This window comes from Cupressus sempervirens, chromosome 2, assembly GCF_028749045.1.
Source record: "Cupressus sempervirens isolate cs-2001-9-10 chromosome 2, ASM2874904v1, whole genome shotgun sequence".
NCBI lineage: Eukaryota > Viridiplantae > Streptophyta > Pinopsida > Cupressales > Cupressaceae > Cupressus > Cupressus sempervirens.
In genome coordinates, this window is record NC_143119.1 from 745,565,761 (window position 1) to 745,591,717 (window position 25,957).

General features: G+C 37.7%; 1 protein-coding gene across 2 annotated transcripts in view; it reads left to right on the plus strand.

Annotated features, from left to right (window-relative positions):
- LOC149575542 (protein PIGMENT DEFECTIVE 338, chloroplastic-like) overlaps positions 1-25,957 on the plus strand; it is a 165,616-nt gene that overhangs the window by 33,695 nt on the left and 105,964 nt on the right. For both annotated transcript variants that reach the window (XM_089815312.1, XM_089815311.1), the window contains exons 2-4: positions 10,430-10,504; positions 10,689-10,763; positions 11,053-11,133. In XM_089815312.1, coding sequence (XP_089671438.1) covers positions 10,430-10,504; positions 10,689-10,763; positions 11,053-11,133 — 231 coding nt within the window. The remainder of the gene's footprint in view (positions 1-10,429; positions 10,505-10,688; positions 10,764-11,052; positions 11,134-25,957) is intronic.

Consider the following 25,957-nt stretch of genomic DNA (forward strand, 5'->3'; position numbering starts at 1 on the left):
TTACATTGCATTCCATATATGTAATCCATTAATAATACCAACTTTGCTGCCAATCCATCCAAGAATTACATAATACATTAATCCTTCAAAATAAGGAACATAAAGTGCACATGTTTCAATCAACAGGCTAAGTATATCCTCCTAATTAAACACTGATGCTATCGACAAGGTTGCACATGGGTGAGTGTTTCATTTGGCTAATTTGAGACCTGATCCCAGGTAGAAAGTGTATATGAGAAATATGTCAGCAAGTAATACTAATCTATTAAAAGAACAAAAACATTAACTAGCATAAAAACCATAACATATATGAGAGACAAAGTGAAACCCTCAAATGAGAATATGAGTCATAGAATGGCTCTCCCAATGAGGATGGTCACTTGATTTAGGGATGAGTCTATTATATGGATGTGGGATGTATGCTCAAGGCTTCTCAAACTAGCTTCAATGGTGTTCTTGATGGATTTTGGCTTTGGGTGAATGGATTTGATGTAAAACTTGCTCTCAAAATGGCATTATAACTTTAGCTCAAAGATTGTGATAAAATGGCTTGGGAGGGGATTCAATTTATAGGCTAAGGGCTTGAGGGATGGAGGGTTAAGATGCAAGGAGAGATGAAAGCTTAAGGAGGGCTAGGATGCACTCAAAGGGGAGCACATGGATTGTGCTTGTTTAGCACCAACCAAGCAGTGACACATGTCACAGGGTGAGTGGATGGAGGCAAGGGGATGGATGAGTCATCAAAGGAGGCTCAAGGGATAATATCTTCATAAAGACCCTTCATAATGGCTTGTAAGAGCAATGAATGGGCTTGTAAGAGTCTTTATGGCCTTTGTAAGAGCATTGAAATCTTGGTGGTTGAGATATTTTGGAGGGAGTTGAGATTGTTGACTTTGCTTGGCTTAAGAAAGTCTTAAGCTTGCTTAGGGAATGTGACAAGGTTGGGGGGGGATTAGAGGTTTTTTAGGATTAGACTAAGCTTGTTAGAGATTTGCAAGTGGATGGCATTCATGAGGGTGGGTGAGTTAGTGGCTAAGCTTGGTTAGTATGGGTGGATGGGGTGGATTAGGCTAAAAAGGGGGTTTAGGATAGTTTAGGGGTTATTAGATTTGAGGGTTTTATTTATCAAATAGATTTATTTAATAAATGGGGATTTTGAAATTAGATAGAAGAATAGGATTTAATTGATAAATGATAGGTTATTTGATTTATCAATTAGGATTATACATGATTAATTAAATTAATCAGCTAGGGGATGGCAAAGGATTAATTAAATAGGAATTTAATTAATGATGCCTTTAGAGATAACTAAATAGGATTACCAAAGCGGTGTAATCAAATTTAGGTGTCTACATTTTGCCTCTCTTTGACATAGTGTTGAGACAACACTATTTCAAAAAAGTTCGAACGAAGACGACACGAGGAAGATGTTTTAGCAACAAGGTTGCCCCAGTCTCGAATAAGAAGAGGAGAGATTAGACTTAGATGATGCCCCCTCAAGAAGGCGGCGGGAAGAGAAAGCGAGGCTTGATGGCTTCTTGAAAAGTACAAGAATTTGAGATGAGCAAGGAGACTCAGATTGGCTTAAGAGAAGAGGTTTAGTTAGCTCAAACTCTCACTACGGGAGAATGATAAAGGGAGAATCAGAGGCACAAGAGGAAGCAAGCTTAAGACTTTCAGGATTGGGGGGAGGATGAAGGAGCAGAGCGCTAGGATAGGAAGATGGATAATGGGATGATAAAGCTGATGCAACAGGATTTCAAAGAGTCAGATTGGCGGAAGATGGTTTTCGGAGATCCCTAGGACTAGGATTGTGGATCTCGAAAGATGAGGCTTGGTGGATTGATTGGATTGGTGGATCCCTAAGACTAGGATTGTGGATCCTTAAAGCTAAAAGTGAAGATTGATTCAAAGAGATACTGATGCATAAGCTGGGATAGGTGCTGGATATGGATGGGGGATAATGGAGATGAAGGGAATCCATTGAAGCCTTTCGAGCAGGGGGATACTTCAAAGAGAAGTACCACCATGTAGTTGAGCACTAGATTTGCTATAGGACTGTTGGTTAATTGCCAAGGTTACTAAGAACATCAAGGCCTTTTCACCAACTGTCCAGAGGATTGACGAACTGACTCAAAACAAACACGCAAGGATTGCCCCAGCATCACACATGAATCTTAGAAGAATCAGAGTGGAACCGACACTGGGTAACCCACAAGCAGAAAAGAAAAACAAACAAAAGACTTGATCAAGACCTTACGCCTAGATTGCCCCATTCGCAGTATATCATGATATGGAAGATCGTGGCAACTTTGAGGAGGGAACAAAAAGATTGTTTGGAAAAGATACTTCAAGACCCAAAGGGAAGATTCCAAATCAAAAGAAAGTGAAAATCCAAAAGAGAACCGTTTGCCAACGAGATGGGTAGGACGAGGTACTAACGGACCAAGATCAGACATGAGGAAAGCTATATCTTGCAAGGATCTATTGGAGAGCACCTAAGCTGATGGATCTGGATGAGTGATGCGTCTGGCAAGCTGAACTAAGAAGGATAACACTTTGGTGACAGGAGATCTAGCTAAAGGATGCATTGGAATAGCTAACCAAGGGTTGTGCGATGTGTGCAAGATGCTGATCAAGGAGGAACTGACACGAAAGCTGGATAGATACAATGGTACTAAGCAAAAGAGGTTGTACAAGCTGACAGACCAAGATATTTACAAGCGAAAGTTGACCAAGATAGTTACAAGCAGGCAAAAGCTCAGGATGATAGGATAGCGGGATGGTTCGATGCTGTGCAAGATGCGAAAGCTAAGGATGGGGTGATAGCAGAAGATATGGATTTGGGGAGGATGCATCCAATGATGATGATAGATATGCGACCAAGGATGGGGACAATGCTAAGGTTGGTGGTAGCTAAGCTAAATAGATGGCGCTAGAGTGAATGGCTAATGAGAGGATGACATTGGATTTGCATGAGGATAGCCTAGAACGAGATACCAATGACAAGGGAGGATGGACAAGACAAGATCTCCAAGGAATACAGTGCCCCCAGTCAAAAGATGACATGTGGAAGGAGGTCTTACAATGGATGTGATAGGATTGAAGCTAGGATGGAAAAACTGAAGGTGCTACGGAGATGGATGATAGCTGGGATGATTGGCTGAAGCTGCAGAAGATAAGTGGACGGTGTGAGATGGAAGTTGGAGGGTGGAGGATACGTGGATAGATTGGAAGATGGAGTTGGATGTCAAGATACGACCAAAAGCATGAGGATGATAGGCTAAGCTGGGGATGGTTGGATTATGCATGACGCTTGTTTGCCAAGTTTTCATCATGGTACTTGTCCAAGGTGCTTGAATTGCCAAGTTTTCACTAGTGGACGCTTTATTTTTCTTTATTTTTTTGACTTTTTGACTTTGGACTTAGCTGGAATGATTTTAGCTTTCTTTAGCTATTTTTGACTTTTTTGGGATTTTTCACTGGCTATTAGAATGTTCAATTTTGTTGCTAGCTGTTGGTACACCGAATGTGTGATTTATGCAATAGATCGGACTAGATGGGATTGATGGTAGGAGATGGAGGGATGAAAAGGCTGGAAAGGAGCATGGGATGGGGATGCTTGTAGGATCAACATTGGCACATGTTGGGACAGGTGTGAAAAAAGCATATGGGGGATAGATGGTAGATGCTGGCTTGATGGAGGATTTGCGGAAGTGCTCTTAGAGATATAGGCACCCAAGATGGAGTTAGGAGATGGGGGACACGAGTCACTGGATGGGGGATTAGCAATGGTGGATGTTATTATGCATTGGGTTTCAACTTTTTTCTTTGGGATCCACATGGTTTTGGATTTTCTTTTCATAGGTTTTTGCATTGTTTTGCATTCTTTGATTGGATTTTTCCTTTTTGGAGTATGTCTTTTAGAATAGACATATGATTGCCTAGGATGTGGATTTTTAGCTTTATGCATTTTGAAGTTAGCATTCACATTGCTATGGTAAGCTTTGGGAAGATGGTTAGGAGAAGCTTTGTGAGATGGAGAGGATATGGAAGAGCGTGTAGGGGGATGATGATGGATGATGTGCCCTGATATGTGCCTTTGTTGATCTTGCATAGGAATGGAGGGAATAGGATTTTTATGATGGCTGATAGGAGGATGGAGGATGGTAGATTTTGGGACATAGGGACCCAAAATGGATTTAGCGGATAAAGGGGGGATATGGTAGGTTGTTTTGGTTTGCAAAGGTGGTGGAGGGGGGATGACATAAGATTTCTTGAAGGAGTGATGGGAGGCTGGCATGGTGGGTTTGGAGATAGGCTTGGTTTGGGGGTGTGGTGTACCAACACCTTTAGATGGTGAGCCTTTGGATACATATCCAAGACCATGAAATCCTAGATTTTTTTGTGCAATAATAGGCTTTCTGATTCCTCGCTCTTGTGGTCCTAAACCTCGACCTTGATAATGCCATTGATTGAGCATTTGAACTAGCTGAGGATACTTTTTGCTTGCGAAAAATGGTGGAAGTGCTTTATCAGATGTACTGCAACAGGGAGATACTGTTCTTAATTCTTTTGCTGAGAGGAGGCCACCATGGATGAATGTAAGTGAACCAAGAGGGTAGATTATAGATGGTGGAATAGCTTGGGTAGGTGGTAAGATGGAAGCATGGAGTGGGGGAGATGGTAGGATAGGATCTTGATTTAGCTGATGAGATGAAAAGATATCCTGTAGTAGAGGAGGTATGGCTTGAGGTTTTGGAGATGGAGGGGATTGTGACTGCACTATGGATGGAAGACATGATATGATGATATCTTCGTTTATGCTTTGGGGGATGTCAACATGCTTTTGGGCAGGATCTTGATAGGATTGGTTTGGAGTGGATGGTGCGATAGGAGGTGAAGGGATGGATTCTTCAAAGGCAGCGGATGGATAGATGGGAGATTCGGTAGTGGAGATGGGTGAGTAGAAGATGGATGCATAAGGGTCATTACGGGAGATTTGGGAAATGCTTGGAGGGGATGTGGATAGGATTTGGAGGGATTTGACAGGTGGTGGGATTTTGATGCTTGCGGGAAGTGGAAGGATTTTAAGCAATTTGATGGATGGTATGGGGATGATAGCTATGGGAGATGGAGGTGATATTATAGATGGGGAAGCTTCATCACTGACTACTTCACATGGTTGGATTAGATGACATGGCTTATCGACTGTTGGAGGCAGCTTTTCTTGTATTTCCTCTAGGAGATTCCTTGGAGACTCATGTGTCGGAGGTGGAGGTGGATTGACAGGAATAGCTAGTGTGACGGGAGTGGAAGATTGGAAGCTTGGTTGATTGGGTGATGGAGGAGAAGCTGGGATATCAGATGGCATGACTAGATAGTTTGGAAGAATGCAGGGATTTTGTGGGATAGTTGGGGGAATGTTTCTAAGGCTCTCAATATACTCGTCATAGTCAACAAGATTTTCATCATCATTGGAATAGGAGGTGGCGGGAGCAAGGACAATATGACCGAACACATCATGATAGGTTTGGGATTTCATGTTTTAATGATGAGTCGGATGGGTATGGGGTCTTGCATATGGATGAACACGGAAGCTCATGGTTGGATTTGGATTAAGCACAGATTGTGGATTGGTTGATGAAGGATTTCCTAGGGAGAGTCAAAGCTGTATGACAGACCTAAGGAGAATTGGCTGGAGATTTTTGGCTTTCCTGTGGATGGAAGACTTCAAGGGCATGCTGTCAAAAAGTGAGAGTTTTGCTTTCCTATGCGCTGGATTGGTGGAGATTGTGTCAACTTAAGGATAGACTAATGATCCTATGGGCATGACACGAGATTGACCACTTGTGGATCCCAACCTTTAGCTCAAGGTGATGAGGGATACAAGTGACAAAGCTGGATTACCCTAGACAATGCTCTGTCAGAGGGATAGCCTTGGTGAGATTGGGTTGATTGGTAGGATTGATTAGATAGCAAAATTCTGGCAGAGTGACAACAACTCTTTAAAGGCTTTGGGTGTGATTTTGGATTGGGTTGCTAGCTAGCTGGGTGGGGGATGATTTGGATGAACTTTGGATTTGGGATTGTTCTAAAGCAAAGAACTAGATAGATTCGATTGCGGCGGGGGAGCTTGGATGATTTTCTGATGAGGCAGTGACTACGCTAAGTATGCCTTGAGCTAGGAGATTTCTTCTTTTCTAGATTTTGACCAAAGTTGGCAAACATTCATTCAAAAGCTATGAACAAACAAGCAGACAAATTTTTTGGAGCAAGCACGTCAAACACACCAACATCCTAGGAAGCTTTCTACAAGGATGAAATTTGGTTTAGCTAGGGAGTCCTCGATATACGCAAGGTATGTAAGGCCCATAACCGTAGATGAAACCAAAAAAATGTCACACAGCCGAGAGGAGCGGTAACCCACTTCTCCTCTTTCACTTCTCAAGGGTATAAAGTTCCTTGAGGCTTAGCCCGAGTGATAAAATCTTGATTCCAAGAGAGGTGTCTTTGGATTCACCTCCCGATTTTTATACTCCGCCGGAACATTGGAGTTGAGGTCGTCCAAGGGGTGATGAAATCCCCAAGCAGGCCTCCTAAAAAGTGTAAAACAAGACCACATACATGATCTTCGGTTTTAAAAGACACGCGTTCATTCCAGTTGATGATTTAGATTTTGCAAGTTATGATTGAAGACACTTGTGATTATGGCATACAATGTTCATTCCAACTTGACAGTGTCGTCAGCATAATGGAAGTCGAGAGATCGTCAACATAAGAAATGCGAGCGTCATTGAAAATGCGTCAAAACTATGTGATGTTCATTGATTGTTAGGCATTCAAGATTGAGTGTGAGTTTGTTTTAAGCCCAAAACAAAGATGTGTGAAACTCGATTGTCAAGCGCATGCCCGGAGGCCCTCCACGTCAATTGGTTGTTGAATTTTAGTGCCCAAATGAAGTGTTAGCGAACCTAATGTGCATTCAAGAAATTTTCTAACTTAGAAAAACTAATAAAAACACAAGTAGAGTTTGATTTTTGTGGAGCACTTAACACCCTCTTAGGTGGACCCATCCCCATAGATGGCTCTGAGATTGCAACCAATGGTTAAATTGATGGTTGATTAAAGAGGGTGAGTCCAATGACAAACTCACTCAAAGCGTTTTTATTTGTTTTTATAACTTAGAAGATTACAAAAATGTGGATTTAGATTCTTTTTATGCCCAAAAATTGAAATGTGAGATATTGCAATGGTTAATTGATCTTATGCTTTCAAGATTGAGTTTGTTTGTTTTAAGCATGCATTCCAAGAAAGATTGATTTTAATCCATTGCATTCAAGAGTGTGTTTTGAGCAACATACATTCAAAAGAAAATGTGTTTAAACATGCAAGTTCATTCCACGAAAAACCTAAAAAACCATGATTAAATTTGTTGCTCCAACCTGCAATAAAAAAAGAAAATTGATTAGTCACCCAAAATCTTCCAAAATGAAAGCTTAACTATGGGAAAAAAAAAATTTAACTTTTTTTGTTGTTTTTCCTAAGTGTAAAAATGCTTAGAAAAACTTCTATTCTATAGAACCACCAAAAGTTAAAATTTGATTTATACTCTCTTTTATTTATTTATTTATTTTTTATTAAAATAAAAAGTGCAGGAACTGACATGCTAAAACAGAAATGCAACAAAAATAGGCAGAGACGACAGTTCAATAGGTGGAGACGCCAAAATTCGGAGACGCCAATCTGCGGAGACGACAAAGAAAGAAGCGGAGACGACAGGTCAGTTTTGCGGCGCAAAAAATAGGAGACAAGCGGAGACGACGGTTTGGGTTGGCAGCAACGTAGACGACAGAACAAGAGAGGTGGCGGTGGAGACGACAGTTGAGAATGCGCAGACGACAGTTTAGTGGCGGCGCCGACAGCAGAAGACCAGGTGGAGACGCTGATCTACGGAGACGTCGGTTTGGTTGCGGAGACGACAGAGTAGCTGGCGAAGACGACAATTTGCAGGCGCAGACGCCAATCTGTAAAGACGACACTGCGCAGAAAAAATTGAAATGCGCGGATTTTTTTCAGAATTTTAAATTTTTTTTGTTATTTTCGAATTTTTGAGGGTATGTCTTCTTCTCAAGTGCGCCCTTCAACCTGCAAAAACAAGTGAAACACCCTACAACTCACTTAAACAACAAGAAACATTAGATTATTAGAAAAAACAACATATAGATAGAAATGGATGATTAAATGACCCATAGTGGGGTCTCACCGGGCGTGCCAAAATGTATATGAAAAATATGTTAGCAAGTAATACTAATCTATTAAAAGAACAAAAGCATTAACTAGCATAAAAACCATAACATATATGAGAGACAAAGTGAAACCCTCAAATGAGAATATGAGTCATAGAATGGCTCTCCTAATGAGGATGGTCACTTGATTTAGGGACGAGTCTATTATATGGATGTGGGATGTATGCTCAAAGCTTCTCAAACTAGCTTCAATGGTGTTCTTGATGGATTTTGGCTTGGGTGAATGGATTTGATGTAAAATTTGCTCTCAAAATGGCATTATAACTTTAGCTCAAAGATTGTGATAAAATGGCTTGGGAGGGGATTCAATTTATAGGCTAAGGGCTTGAGGGATGGAGGGTTAAGATGCAAGGAGAGATGAAAGCTTAAGGAGGGCTAGGATGTACTCAAAGGGGAGCACATGGATTGTGCTTGTTTAGCACCAACCAGGGAGTGACACATGTCACAGGGTGAGTGGATGGAGGCAAGGGGATGGATGAGTCAACAAAGGAGGCTCAAGGGATAATATCGTCATAAAGACCCTTCATAATGGCTTGTAAGAGCAATGAATGGGCTTGTAAGAGTCTTTATGGCTTTTGTAAGAGCATTGAAGGCTTGGTGGTTGAGATATTTTGGAGGGAGTTGAGATTGTTGACTTTGCTTGGCTTAAGAAAGTCTTAAGCTTGCTTAGGGAATGTGACAAGGTTGGGGGGGATTAGAGGTTTTTTAGGATTAGACTAAGCTTGTTAGAGATTTGCAAGTGGATGGCATTCATGAGGGTGGGTGAGTTAGTGGCTAAGCTTGGTTAGTATGGGTGGATGGGGTGGATTAGGCTAAAAAAGGGGTTTAGGATAGTTTAGGGGTTATTAGATTTGAGGGTTTTATTTATCAAATAGATTTATTTAATAAATGAGGATTTTTGAATTAGATAGAAGAATAGGATTTAATTGATAAATGATAGGTTATTTGATTTATCAATTAGGACTATAGATGATTAATTAAATTAATCAGCTAGGGGATGGCAAAGGATTAATTAAATAGGAATTTAATTAATGATGCCTTTAGAGATAACTAAATAGGATTACCAAAGCGGTGTAATCAAATTTAGGTGTCTACAGAAAGGACTACTTTTAACAAAAGAACCTGAATGGGAATGTAACATGATCCCTACACTACCTCGGCCTGAGTTACCAATTACTCTTGAGATAATTTTACTTATTTCTGATTATCCCCTTGATGGGTTTATTGATTTAATTAGTGACGACATTAATCAGTTATGTTGGGAAAGCAATAAGTTATGAAGAACAGAAACTATAATTCCTTGTTTATAGCTATTGAGAGACCACTGGGTCATGGAAGAGAAGCAAAAAAGGAATCACTTAACCCTATTTTTTAAGGCAAATAAACTGCTGCTTGTTGATGTTAACAGGTTGGCCCAATCAGCCATTTAATTAAAATCACTTTTTTCTTGATGTTCACTCTCTCAGACCAGCATACCAACCAAGGAGAACATAGTCACCAGTAATTCAGACTTGCTATTAGGCCTGCCAACTTGGTGCATGGGACCCTCTGAAAGGAAGATAGACCTCATCAACAATGAGAAACATTCTATTTCACGTACCAGTCTTTAAATTCCACTTTTCTGTGATCTCACTAGTCTCATTGTATTTTGCTTAGGCAAATGTATCAATTCCTTATGTATGAAGATAACCCGGGTCTTAGATAGCTATCATAGCCTTCACCTTTTGTTTCATAAAGTTATGAGAGGCACACCTTCATATACTTGCATTAATAGTTTACTAGTTTAATGATAAATAGCAATTAATGATCTAGAGAATGATAAATTTGTCTACAAAAGAAAAGAATAAATTTTACTTTTGGGATGTGGGAATTTAATAGCTTTGGGGGTCATAGGATACCGATGACAAAATTACGAAATGCCAAATCCAAACAAGATATTTTTAGGTTTTCTAGAGTCAAGTTCTACTTGAATCAGGGAAGCTGATATTTCTATATTTTATTTTTGCAGGGTGCTCGTCATTGAAAAACTTATTGACATTATTCAACTGTTAACATTTTGTTTGATTTTAATAATGGATTCATTCATCTACTCTTTTGTGTTGCTTGCTTGTGATTTACAGATAAAACATATAAACAAACCAATTGAAATCACAATTTCTGAATGGAACATGGGTGGCCTTATCTCGCGAATTGAGGTATAGTCAGTGCTAGCCAAAGCTCCCTTTCAAATTTTGAGAAGGTTAGAAGCTTATTTGAAGGAGATTGATTTATGCCTCTCTTACTTATTCTTGTGTGTAGAATTATTTGTTTTTTATCTCCCAAATTTTCAGAAAAATATCAAGTTTAATGTGTAAGCCTAATCAAAGATATATTTTTCAGGGGCTAAGAGGATATCTTCCCAGACCTGAATTGCTTAATGTACCTCTTCATGATTTCTCAGTGTTAAAAGAATATGTAAGCCAACAACATATCTTGCACCTCAATACATTGTAAATTAGGGATATTATTACGGGTTGAATTCTTGACATGATATATGTACAATAGTATTTGAGCTAAAATTGGACAGAAGTCTATCTAATTTTGGGTATGTGTTAGCCTTCATTATATTCTAAAAATTGCCTCTATTCTGCACATAATACATCCCAGATTACAAGACAGGTGTTTTTTGCTGTTAGATGAATGTTTGATTTGGTTGTTGAGACATAGGTTCACTTTGACAGAGGCAGATTATAATTTGTCGCAGGTTGGCACAAGGATGGAAGTGGTTATTATTGAGGTGAACGAAGAAATAGGTCGTCTAGTAGTTAGTGAAAGAACTGCGTGGGTAAGTTTATTATTCTCTTCAATTGTCATTTTCAACTTCTGCTACACAAAACTAATGGTATAACTATAAACCCCATCCATTCTCATAAGCAATGTCATTCTATGCACGCCCTACTCATAGTCAGCTTGTTTTATATACTTCGATTAATTGATATTTACATCACTTTGCAATTAATGTTTACATTATTCAGTGCAATATGCAATTGTAATATAAATATTCAGGTGCAAGAATTGAAGGCAGGAGGGGAAAATTAATGTGAGCAGCACTAGTTGTTTTTCACCATTGGCAATGCATATATCCATACATACCCTTTTCCATTTACGTATTCATCCATTTAGTTTATCATTCACATATGCACCCCTTTCTCATGATACATTTACGTGTCTGGTCAAATCATTGGGCCAACTAGAGAAACTAGGTAGTTTCAAGGACTATAATGATTTGAAATCTCTGCAAGAAGACTATTCTGCCCCCTTTAAGGATACTTCATTTATTTCTGTTAGTGGACATTGAGATTCCATGGATAGTATTAATTACTTAAACATGTATATGAAAGTAAACCAATAATGCTGAACAATAAATAAATAAATTAAATTTTTGTAGGAGATAATAATAAAGAAATTAAAATTTTAAAATAAATAAATAGATAATATTCAGGGTACTAGGAGACGGGTACTCGGACACTGGTAGCGGTATCGGTACTACTAATTGACAAAAATAGGAGACCGGCGTACTTGGAGATGTCAATTTTTTAACATAAAAATTTATTGAAAATATCATGGCAGAACTTTGAAAACTAGAATAGTGGTGAAGTTTTAAGTATAAATAGACAAAAGTCAAATGTCACTGTGTCAAACAGTCAGAGTTCAAATCTGACAATACATATTTCATATTAGATTATCGTTATATATTGAAATTAAAAAATATTGATAGTTTGATGCTGATACACATACCGAAGGATATGAGATGTGTGGTTATGAGAAATTTTGTAGTATTCTTATGAGAGTGGAGAAGGTTTTCATGGACGTGCACTACAAGATATTTGAGGAGGCTAGAGATACTCAGTGACTAACATTATTTCAAGCAGTTGAATTGATGTTACACAGATATTTTTATTGCCATTCTTGTGACCTTTTATAAAAGAACATGGGTTAGTAAATCATGACATTGCAAGAAAAGTGAATAACTGTGCATTATTGACGAGTCTCTCTAGAGATACAATTGCGCAGATTGATCAAACAATTATAATGGCTATCATTATGATTATCATTATTAACATATTAGTTATAATGATTTTGTAAGGGTCATAATGATGGATAAGAATTAAAGTTTTGATAACACCTATGCCCCATGTTTTTTGGCAATAGATGTCAATTTCTAGTCATAAGACTTTGGAGACGGCGAGAGATGACAACTAGAAGAACTTTATGAATTGGGATGTTTTCGAGGATGTCTCTAGTATTAGAGGTCTTCAAGACACATCTAATGGGGTATAGATGGATCTCATGGTAACTATGATAATAAAAATAAATATATATTTAAATATAATTACAAGTTAGTTAACAAATGGCCAAGAGATACATAATGAAGAGTTGTGATTCCCTCAACATAAGATATAAAAGGGAGGAGAGTTCAATTGAAAGGGGATACAGATGAAGTAAGAAAGTGGAGTGTTTCATGCTATACCTGGTAAATTACATACATGACTAATGATATAGATGGTTGTGCGTACCATATATAACTGTAAAATATGTATCTGTAGGTCATGAATTCATTATAGAGAAGAAAACCAAAGATGGTTGGCCAAGGATTAGAATTCATCCAACTATACAGTATGTCCTTCCTTGGTTGTACACAACATATTTATATGACTAGACGGTTTCCAAGGGAGACACAACTTTTAACCAACCAACACTTAGAGGGTGACAACTAATGGACAGTTAGTACATTCATGACAATTAATACATTGGTAGAGAACCAATATTATCAACATTTGATAAGCACTTTATGTCGACAACATCCCCACAAAATAAAAAGTTTTCTTCTAGACAAGTATACATCAAGTAATATATAGGAAGGCTCCTGACAAGAGTATAGACAATGACTTGTATTGTGTAAATTCAACAAATGTGGTTCAAAAATTAAACGAGAGTTTGGGGACTACGCATGTCATATGAAGGTTTGTGGACATATGTTGTATGGTAGCATTGACATTCGTAAAAACAACACAATATGAGTTTGTACACTACATGGTAGATATGCTTGCATATGAATGTCATATGTTGCACAATAAGTGTTTTAGTGATTGCATCCTGTAACATCCCGTTTTCCTGGGTCTTGAATTAACAACTAACATACTCAAAGAAATACAGTTATTACTTCATTTTCATAGGAAGACAGTTAAATCAGTTTCGTTCATATGAAAGGGATTGACGATTAAAAATCAGTTAAATAAAATTTCTTAACTAAGAACTTAAAACACCACCAATGAATTCACTATAGAAATTAAAATCCACATACCATAGAATTTGAAATCAAAAATCATTGTAGGTATGCTTCTGCAACCACCCAGATTAGTCCACAAATACCACTATAACAATATCAAATAACAACTACCATCCAAAATTGCTATATCAGAATCAAATGACGATTACCATTAAACACCACTGTATCAACTAGGGCATCAATTATCATTGGATCATTTAGGGCATTAGATACCATTGTATCAATTAGGTCATCACAAACTGCTGTATCAATTAGGGCTTCGATTACCATTGGATCAACTAGAGCTTTAGATACCACTATATTAATTAGGGCTTCAGATACCACGGATTCAATTAGGGCTTCAGATACCATTGTATCATTTCTATCCTTCTGATTGCTTAACTGTGGCAATAACATATGATTAAAAGATATGCTCATATTTCTTATTCATATAAATGAAAGATAACAATCCACCAGATAAACCTATCTCTCGCAACTAAATGTAAAATAACTCAATTAATCTTACCTTAGTCTTGCATGTACATCATAAAAGTAAAATGCCTGTTTTCAAAACAATTGAATGTATAACTTATCTTTCTTTGTTGTATGTCTGACAACTTGGGGAGAGGTGAAACATTGTCAGGGGCTTAATATAAAATGTATCAGATAATAGAAAAGTGAGGAAAGAATGATTTGCCTTAGTCGATTCATGGCTTCTTAAAGGCTTGCCGAGACTCCTCGACTACTAACGGTTTCCAAGATGTCCATTCTAATTCCCAAGCATTAATTCGATTAAAACAAAAAGAGGGATAATACAAGGTTGGAAGATAAAGTTGGAAAGACTATAAGACAATTCGAATTGCCAAATATTAAATCGATTTATCATGCCAAGTGTTAATCAGTTAAAAGCAAGAATATTAAAATGGAAAGAATAGAGTTGGAAGATTATAATTTGAATATTATAATTCAAATGTTATTATATTTTGAATATTATTATTGTAATATATACTTGCATACGTTCATGTAAGTATATCAATGGGGTGACATCATTATATTAAGTTATAATATAAGGTGCCATTTCATTTTTATATTTGTATGCACGTATATAAATATTTATTATAATAATATGATGAAAGATAAATTAAAATCCTTGAAGTACATATTATATTTTAACTCAATTATTTTATATTTCTCAAATTATTTATTTAAATAGCTCATGCAGGTTCCACAGATGTATCCTGTTTCAAGTCGCTAGGTCCTAACCCATCTGCCCAGTGATGGTGATCTCTTGCCTAATTCTTTTCTGACAATGCTTCCACCCCTTCGACATGCTTCCTATAAGGAAATTCTCCACAATTAAATTATATTATCATAATTAATTATTTAATCATAAATAATCACAACGGTTAACCATCTTCTCAATTCCATGAATTCGTGATAAATGATCAACTAGCTTGTTATCTTCACTTGAAATTATAACGACTAACCATCTTACCATTTCACAAAATTATAATGAATTAAACTGCCAACTGACTTCATGTGAACCTCAACGGCTACATTTTAAACTAGGTCAAAAATTGGGATGTAACACAACTCTTGTTGTATGGACTAGACCGTACGTTGTACAAAAGTTATCGTACATTGACTACAGTGATCCACTACCATATGAGAGTTCCAAAGATTGTACGAAATCTTTTGAGATCCATACGTAGGGAGTACATAGGAATAAACTGGCTACATGCGGGGATGTAGGGATCTCTAAATAGAGTGTTGAAATTGTCCTATGTTCAATATGTGAGAATTTCATAAGAGGGTGTTGTACAGGGACCACAAATGTTGTTTCGAAAAATAAACCCCATTATGTCGTAGTGCTTGTACTAAAATTTTGGTATAGGGTGATTGCTCCAATGGCTTATACGGATTAGTGCAATGTTTTCTCTACTAGGTGCCGCCTAGTTCTTGCCAAGGCAAGATCTTGTCAAGGCCGCTTTCTAGTTTCGCCAACAATGAATATACCCTCACTCAGAGTTGAAATATAGACTCGAGAAGAGTGAATTAAACAAAAACTTCTGCATCGATGAATTAAACAATGGCCTCTGAACAGTCTTTTGGTTTCCACTTCCCATCTTTGTATTGTTAGATGTATTATCCATAACTTTACATGCTTTCATTAGTCTCATAGTTTATAATTGCTTCTGATGTAATCACTTTTGATGCCTTTACTAGACTTTGTTGCGAGGAACGGAGGTGATACTTTTGTATGGCAACCATTAATACCTTCTTACCTCTCCTGTTAGTGGACACACACGCTACACATCTTATTATGTTCTTTCAGGGTGGGCTTTCATAGGCTTAATGTTCCAACAGATCACCATATTGATAGGGATGATAGGATTTGTCGGCTCCCCAGTGAGAGTAACTTGGGAAAGGTCTCATAGATCTAGTGTGCTTTAGGGTTGGGGGACCAAGCACCCGCTTGATACCTCGAGCCAGTGTGACCACTAGGAAAGAGGTGATGAACTGGGTCATGGTTTGTCTTGGAGACTGGATCTGAAAGGTGTGGTCCCAAAGCCTCGTGGCCTCTTGAAGGTAAAAGAGCTAGGCACTGTTGATCAGTATACTCGAAGGAGGAAAGACATAGCACCCTTGAAAAGGTAGTAAAACCTCCCTATGATTGCATCTTAGGATGTCTTATCCACCTTGAAGCCACTCCCTCACCCTTGGTGCGCGATTGTCACTCAAAACTGTGTCAATGAAGGAAAGGGTTTTGTACTCGTATAGTGCTTTGAACTGCCATCTTGATGGACATGGGTTAAGTGTTATTGTAACAATATTCCCTTAGGTGCATCCATTTGACCCACGCCTGTTGTTTTGCCGAAACGTAGTTTCGAAGGTAGCCTTCAGGCCACTTGTTCACAATCTCCATTTGTCCGTCTGTTTGAGGGTGGTAACTAGTACTTAGTGTCAATTCTGTTCTTGCTAGCCGAAACAGTTCTGTTCAGAAGATACTGATAAATTGTCTATCTCGATCATTGACAATGTTTTGGGGTAATCCGTGTAGATGAAAGACTTATTTGAAAAATAGGTCAGCTACCTGTGCGGACTGAAAGTTTGAGGGGATGGCGAAGAAATGTGTGTACTTTGTGAATTTGTCAACCATCACGAAAATACAATCCTTTCGGTTCACCTTGGGAAGTCTAGTAATGAAATCCATCGAGATACTTTCCCACTTCTGTTTTGGAATTGGCAGAGGTTGCAGTAACCCAACGGGTAAAGTATGTTCGGATTTGTTCTGCTGGCAGACCGCACACTCCCATACATACTGCAATACGTCCCTTTTAAGAGCTTTCCATGAAAAGCTCTCCCTGAGACCTCTGTAAGTTTTGAGGAAGCTCAGGTGTCCTGCCAAGGGTGAGTCGTGTACCTCCTTCAAGATTTGTTACTTCAATTTCGATTCCGACAGTAAATATATCCAATTCTTATAGTAAATGATGTCATCCACCACTTTGTACCGATCGTCCTGGGTGTTGCCATCCATTAGCTCATAGGCAAATATATTTTTGGAATATTCCACCAACAAATGTGCTTTCTAGTCAGCTGAAATCTGGGTCAGTAAGCCCCAGTAAGCCGATGGTGGGTTTCCTAGATAAAGCATTTGTAACCACATTGTTCTTTCCCTTCACATATTCATGTTAGCACGAATGCTGATGCTATCACTATGGGGGAGCATTGCAAAACATTGATATGATGTATTCATGATTGTGTTTGTCATTGATGACAACATAGTAGTAAGTTTGTGAAGACTAACAGAACAACAGATGTGATCTTTGTATTAAGAACAATACATTACTCATCTATTGATGCGTAGTTGTCAAAGTACACTACAGTATGTGTGTGTTACAAGGGTAAGTGCGTGGAACTTGAATTTATAGTATACGGAAGATATTATTGATCTATAGAACCATATGAAACTAGAGTATTAGGAAAGTAGTTCCTAGTGTGTGATTGCTGCAGTTCATAAAAAATGTAATGAAAGGTTGCACAGTTAATTGGAGATAGTATACTGGCCGGTGATGATATCGGAGAATGCGCATGTACGGAAGTCGCACGAGTAAAAGTTTGCTTATGAAGCAGAGCACTAAAGAAGTAGAGTGATTTACCTATGCGTGTAAGTGACCTTAAGGGTTATTGTTATTGAGAACTGAGTTCCAGATCTGATTGCATGGTCTGAGGGAGAAGAAGTCTTACGTACTGGACAGAGGAAGAAGTAGAAGCTTGTTTCACATCTATTATTTTGAAAGGAATAGTACCGAGGTCAATTGGCCAGTGGGTTCATTGATCTGATCCTGAAGCTATTTGAATAGTGGGTTCAGTTGTCTTCCACAACTCCTAACATGGTTGGCACAACTGCTAACAGGGTTGGAATCTCCTAACAGGGATTCAAAGTCTTCTAATGGGGACTCTTTGACCTAAATGTTGTAATAGACTCCTAATAGAGTCCATCCTCTAACAAGGAATATTTATATTAGTATATCATCTTGTGGCCATCATTCCCATTGGGGTTTTCCCTCTGATCAAGGGTTTCCCTACTCAACATATTTGGTGTAATTGTTTATGTGCATCTCTATGGGTGCTGTTTACTTTGGTTGAATGGTTAAGTTTGTTTTATCCTTTAAGTTTGTTTAAAGAGGATACATGTTTTAATTGTTGGATAACTGATTCACCCCACCCCCCCTCTCACTTATCTTAGTGGACTATTGTTGCCAACAATTGGTATCAAAGCTTCAGGTCCTTGAAGAAAAAGTTTAATAGCTTTGGGAGATCCATGGAAAACATGTTCAGAAAGGAAAGTCCGAGATTTGATGACACCAATTACGATAGCTGAAAGGATAAGATGAAGACTCATCTTTTGTGCATGGGTCCAGGATATTGGCTTGTAACCAAGGTATCTAAATATATTGCAGAAGAAGACAATCTTGAAAGTTGTACTAAGGAGCAGAGAGAAGTATTTATGTGCAACATATGGGCAAGAGAAGCAATATTGTCAGCTCTACCTGAAAGTAAGTATAGTCAAGTAAAACTACTCAAAACATCTCATGACATTTGAAAAACTTTAGAAGCTAATTATGAGGGTGATACACATGCAAAAAGAGTTAGATTACAAAATTTGCATTGTGCATTTCAAGATGCTAGAATGATGGAAGATGAATCTGTAAGAAGCTATATTGGCAGAATATCTAAGATTGTTGCAGGAATCACATCTCATGGTGGAAAGAAATCGGATGATGAAGTAATATGGAAGATCTTGAAAAGTCTAACACCACCTTTCAAAACAATAACACAGATGATTCAGTTGATGATACCTTGTGCTAATAATTTAACCAAAGGAACATTGCTTGGTAGATTGGAAGCTGCAGAATTCAATCTGAAACAATTTGGAGAATTAGCAAAAGTTGAGACAACATTTAGTGCATTAAATATTAAACCTGGTCTAGCAAAGAACACAAAAGCGCAAGGAGACATTGCTAGCAGTAGCAAGACTGTTGAGGAAAAGATCAAAGGAGTGGCTCTTCTTGTGGAAAGAGAAAAAGATGGTAAGAATATCTTTAAGTGTTGGACATGTAATGAATATGGTCATTATGCATCTAAGTGTTCTAAAAGAGAAAAGTATAAGAATAGATTTAGACCTAGAAAATCTAGAAATTGCTTATATGCTAATGAAGAAGAAGAAGAAGAATCCAATCAAAGTATAAGTGAAGATGAATTGGCATTTGTAGCTATAAAGGAGGATGATCTTGACAAAGAAATCAGAGAAGAAAGTGCGCTGATCTCACAAGTTGAAAGAAAAGATTGGATCATTGATAGTGGTTGTTCACATCACATGACTGGTGATATGAGCGAATTTGTCAAGTTCAGAAGTCATGATGGAGGGATTGTCAGAGTAGGGAATAATGCAGCCTGTCACATTATAGGAATTGGATCTATCACACTTGATGATAAAACAAATACTGATGATGTTTACTTTGTTGATGGACTGAAACATAACTTGTTAAGTGTTGGACAACTTATGGACAAGGGTTACCAATTACAGTTTGGTAATGTCACATGTATCGTTAAGGACAAGGAAGGAAAATTGCTTGGTACTAGCACAAGAACCAAAGGTAATGTATTTTAGTTGAACACCACCGAAATAAAATGTTTAGTAGCTAACGTTGACAACAGTTGGTTATGGCACAAAATATTTTGTCGATAAGCTTTGATAACATTATGAAAGTCAGTAATACACACGCTGTGAGAGATTTACCTAAGATCACTAAACCTACTGACATTATTTGTAAGGAATGTATCTTGGTTAAGTAGAAGAAAGTTTCATTTCCTAGCAAGAAGTTTGGTACTACAGAAAAGCTGGAATTGGTCCATACAAATTTAAGTGGTCCTTCAAGAACAAGAGGATTCTATGGAGAAAGGTATTTTATGATTCTTGTTGATGATTTTATCAGAATGATGTGGATAGCCTTTCTTAAAGAAAAATTAGAAGCATTTGAGAAATTTAAGATATTTAAGAACAAAGTAGAGAATGAATTTGGAGTTAAAATCAAGAGCTTAAGATCTGATAGAGGAGGAGAATTCACTTCTAGAGAATTCAATATCTACTGTGAAGAGCATGGAATTAAGAGACAGCTATCTTCACCTTATTCACCTGAGCAAAATGGGATTGCTGAAAGAAGAAATAGATCAATTGCTGAAGCAGCAAGAGCTATGTTATTCGAGAATGATGTACCAAAGACATTTTGGAGAGAAGCAATCAGTACAGTAATATGTACTCTGAATAGAGTACATATCAGAAAAGGTATGGGGAAAACACCTTATGAGTTATGGTTTGGATACTCATCATCAGTCAAATATTTGAGAATTTTGGGAGCAAATGTTACATCAAAGAATGATGATATTGGTAAGTTTTATCCAAGGAGCGATGAAGGTATGTATCTTGGCTATTCATTAAAAAGTAAAGCTTACAGATGTTTCAACTATAGAACAAAAACTATAGTAAAGTGTGCAAATGTGAGAATAGATGAAAACTTTGGCACCAAAGAAAAGATGATGAAGATAATTATTCTGGGATGACCAACAGATGTAATGGATTATTTCTCAAAACTAACAACGACTTGCAGAATAATGTGCAAACTGAAGAAATAAGAGAACATAACGCAGTACCAGAAATAAGAGTTGAGGCAGCAATCGTACCCCAAATAAGAATATGATAAGAAATCATCCTGCTGATCAGATAATAGGAAGTAAAGAAAAATGAGTAATGACAAGAAGCAGAATCAATGAAGAACTATGTCTAATATCTCAAGTAGAACCAAAGAGCGCAGATGAAGCAATCAAAGATGATCATTGGATGAAAGCAATGGAGGAAGAACTTCAATAGACAATAAAGAATAACACATGGGAATTAGTTCCTAGACCTAAGAACAAGAATGTGATTGGCACAAAGTGGGTATTCAGAAACAAAATGAATGAACAAGAAGTAATAAGAAACAAAGCAAGACTAGTATGCAAAGGCTATTCTTAGCAAGAAGGAATAGACTATGAGGAAACATATGCACCTGTAGCAAGAATGGAAGTAGTCAGAATGTTCTTGGCATATGTAGCAAATAAAAACTTCAAGGTATATCAGATGGATGTTAAATCAGCATTCTTGATTGGAGAACTTGAAGAAGAAGTTTATATTGAGCAGCCATAAGGTTTTCCCTTGACAAAAGAGAAGAATATGGTTTGCAGATTAAAGAAACCCTTGTGTGGATTAAAGCAAGCACCTAGAACTTGGTATGCAAAGTTAGATAAATACTTAGCAAAGCTTGGATTTGCTAAAGGAACAACAAATAACAACTTGTACTTGAAAGAAATAGAAAATGGTTTGCTGATAATCATTGTATTTGTTGATGATATCATTTTTGGAGGAAACGATGAAGCCAGTAACAAATTCTCAGAAGATATGAAGAATGAATTTGAGATGAATATGATAGGAGAAATGAAATTTTTCTTAGGATTGCAAATTGTTCAAAACAAAGCAGGTATCTTTATTTCTCAGACCAAGTATTTGAAAGATTTGCTAAAAAGATTTGGACTAGAGAATTGTAAACCTGTTGGAACTCTTATGGTAACTGGTCACAAGTTATCTAGCGAGGATGAGACACTTGCTGTTGAACAAAAGAAGTACAGATCTATGATTGGAGGATTGCAGTATCTAACTCATAGTAGACCAGATATAGCTAGTGTGGTTGGAATTGTGGCAAGATTTCAAGCTGATCCCAAAGAACATCACTACATAGCAGTAAAAATGATATTCAGATCTCTGAAAGGGACATCTAATTATGGCATTTGGTATGATAGAGGCAATGATTTTACTCTTTGCACTTATACTAATGCTGATTGGGCAGGAGATATGGATGATAGAAAAAGCACCAGTGGAGGGGCATTCTTTCTTGGTGGAAGATTAGTTTCTTAGCTCAGCAAGAAACAAGATTGCACTTCATAGAGTACTGCAGAGGCAAAATATGTTGCAGTAGCAAACAACTGTAATCAAGTTATATGGATGAAGCAGATGATGAAGGATATTGGAATTACATTCAAAGAACTTGTTATCGTTTACTATGATAACACAAGTACAGTAAGCATGTCTAAAAATCTTGTTTTGCATTCTAAGACTAAGCACATCTCTATAAAGTATCATGTGTTGAGAGAGAAAGTTGTAGAGAAAGAAATCAGATTGGAGTGTATTAATACTAAGGAACAGATTGCAGACATTTTCACAAAGGCCTTACCAAAGGACACATTTGAGTACCTAAGAGGTATGCTTGGGTTTATGCCCCTGCCTATTTCAGAATAGAAGATGCAAAAGTGCATCAGTCCAGGGTACATAGCATCATTGTTAGAGTGAATTGAATGTTGATGCTTCCTCAATGGGGGAGTATCTGTGATGCACAAAGTCAGCAAAGGACTCTTGGTAATTGGCAATTAGTATGCAATAGTGTCTCTAGACACTTGAGCTGTTTATGGATTTATTGTAAAGCAACAAACTAGCTTGTGGTCGTGCTGATAGGTTATTGTATCTTTGAGCAATTGAACTATTTGTGTATTACACCTTAACTTTTGACATTGATATCAATGGGGGAGAGAGTGACATGAAAAACATTTTGTGGGGAAGTAATGAGAACATGATGCATGATGATAGCTTGAGGAAAATAAAGCAAGAATTGATTGACCTGTATACTTGGTATTCTTGGAACTTAGATGTTTTTCATTTATGTTGCCATCAATGCCAAAGGGGTAGATTGTTAGCATGAATGATTATGCTATCACTATTAGGGAGCATTGCAAAACATTGATACGATGTATTCATGGCTATGTTTGTCATTAACGACAACATGGTAATAAGTTTGTGAAGATTGACAGAACAACAAACTATGATCTTTGTATTAAGAATAATACATTACTCATCTATTGATGCGCAGTTGTCAAAGTACACTACAGTATGTGTGTGTTACAAGGGTAAGTGCGCGAGACCTGAATTGACAGTATACGAGAGATATTATTGATCTACAAAGAACCTTATGGAACCAGAGTATTAGGAAAGCAGTTCCTAGTGTGTCATTGCTGCAGTTCATAAAAAATGTAATGAAAGGTTGCGCAGTTAACTGGAGACAGTATATTGGCCGGTTATGACGTTAGAGAATGCGCATGTACGAAAGTCGCATGAGTAAAAGTTTGCTTATGACTGTGAGCGGATAGCATTAATTAAATGTGTATTCATTTAATTGACATTTTAATTAAATGGGAAGCCGACTCAAGGATTTATTATTGGGCATGGTATAAAGGAAAGATATTTTTCCATGTTTAACATATAGAGAATACATGACTTGCAAACTATTGAGGAAGCAGAGTGATTTACCTATGCATGTAAGTGACCTTAAGGGTTATTGTTATTGAGAACTGAATTCCAGATTTGATTGCATGGTTTGAGGGAGAAGTCATCCAATGTACTGGACAGAGGAAGAAGTAGAAGCTTGTTTCATATCTATTATTTTGAAAGGAATAGTACTGAGGTCAATTGGATAGTGGGTTCATTGATTTGATCTTGAAGCTGTTTGAACAGTGGGTTCAGCTGTCTTCCACAACTCCTAACAGGATTGGAATCTCTTAATAGGGACTCTTTGTACTAAATGTTGTAATAGATTCCTAAGAAGGTCCATCCTCTAACAAGGAATATTTATATTAGTACATCATCTTGTGGGCATCATTCCCACCGGGGTTTTCCCTCTGATCAAGGGTTTCCCTACTCAACATATCTGGTGTAATTGTTTATGTGCATCTTCATGGTTGCTGTTTACTTTGGTTGAATGGTTAAGTTTGTTTAAAGAGGATGACTGTTTTAATTGTTGGATAACTGATTCACCCCTCCTCTCAGTTATATTGGTGGACTATTGTTTCTAACAATTTAATGTCAAACTCAAAACCCTGAAACTTACCCATTTTTGTTGTCTTTCATTCAAGTCTTGTTGCTCTAGAAAATATCTCAGACTTTTGTGATTTGAACGAACGACAAACTTGGCACCCACTAGATACTGTCGAAACTTGGTCAGTAAATGTATGATGGCCAACATCTCTTTGTCATAAATGGAATATAAGCACTCAGTTTGTGTAAGCTTCTGACCCTCATATGCTATGGGATGTCTATCTTGCATCAGTACCGCGCTAATGCCTTCTTTGAATGCGTCACACTCTAGAATGAAAGGTTGAGTGAAATCAGGTAAAGTGAGTACAGGACAAGTGCTCATTACTTCTTTCAATTTATCAAAAGTGAATTGTGCCTTTTCATTCCACTAGAAGGAGCCCATTCTTGTCAGATTTGTTAATGGATTGCTGAGCTGAGAGAATCCTTTTACAAACCTTCGATAATAACTACATAGTCCAAAAAACCCTCGCAACTTGGAGAGTGATTTTGAGGGAGGCCAATCAAGGATAGCTTGAATCTTGTCCTGATGAACCTAAATTCCATATTTACTAACAATTTGCCCTAGGTACAATATCTCTGTCATGCCAAATTCACACTTGGATTGCTTGGCGAACAAGGACTAATCTTTCATGATCCTTAGGACTTCATCCAGATGCTTCAGGTGCTCTTCCCATGTCTTGCTATAAATAAGAATATCATCAAAGAATATCGATAAGTACTTACGTAATTGTTTGTTGAAGATGCGATTCATGCATGACTGAAATGTAGCGGGTGCATTCATTAATCCGAATGGCATGACCAGAAACTCATAGTGCCATAGTGACATCAAAAGGCTGTCTTCTCCACGTGTTCTTCTCTCATGCGAATTTGATGATATTTGGAATGAAGATCAATTTTTGAAAAATAAATCACACCATGTAATTCATACAACTCATTGATCCTCGGAATAGGATACCTATTCTTTATCATCATTTTATTCAATGCACGGTAGTCTACACACATGCGCATTGTTTCGTCCTTTTTAACCAATATCACTGATGACACAAAAGGGCTAGAACTGGGACGAATCCATCCTTTCTCAAGTAGCTCTTGGATCGTCTTTTCAATCTCATCTTTGAATTTCTTGGGATGGTGGTAGGGTGTGGTTATCAGCGGCTTGGCTCCCGCTTCCAACTTGATAGTGTGTTCAAACCTTCGATGAGGCGGTATGCCAGGAGGAATGTCTATAAAAACTCTATCATAATCACTCAAAATATTTTGGAGATCATCATCCTGGGAATGTGTCCATTGCCCTTTTATAGGTTTTGTCGAAATAAAACAATGTGTAGCCCAAGCAACGTCATCACGCCGAAAAATTGCTTCCATCCGATGTGCAAAAACTTCCTTCGGACCCTCATTGGCCATTCCATGGAGAACAACCTTCTTTCTATTGACAACAAATATGAAGCCCATTCGTTTGAAGCTCTGAGTGTATTCATCAAATGTCTTCATCCACTGTATGTCTAGAATAACCTCCATATCATCAAAGTCCACTATGAAGAAATCCTCGATCACCATGTGATTCGCCATTGTGATACTTAGCTGAGGAACAAGGTGTGTGCAGCGCAGGAGTCCCTTCGGCAACCTTAACCTGAAATCTTGCGTGCGTCTCTATAATTGTCATTTAAGGGTTCCATGCACACGAAATACCGTGCACCTTGGGCTACCAGCTACAGCGATAGTTCCTCCGCACCGTACCAATGCTGCAATTCTCTCCATACGGTTCAAACTAACCATGCTTGTGTTGTCGTGATGTTAGTTGTCTTCGGAGGGTATTTCTTC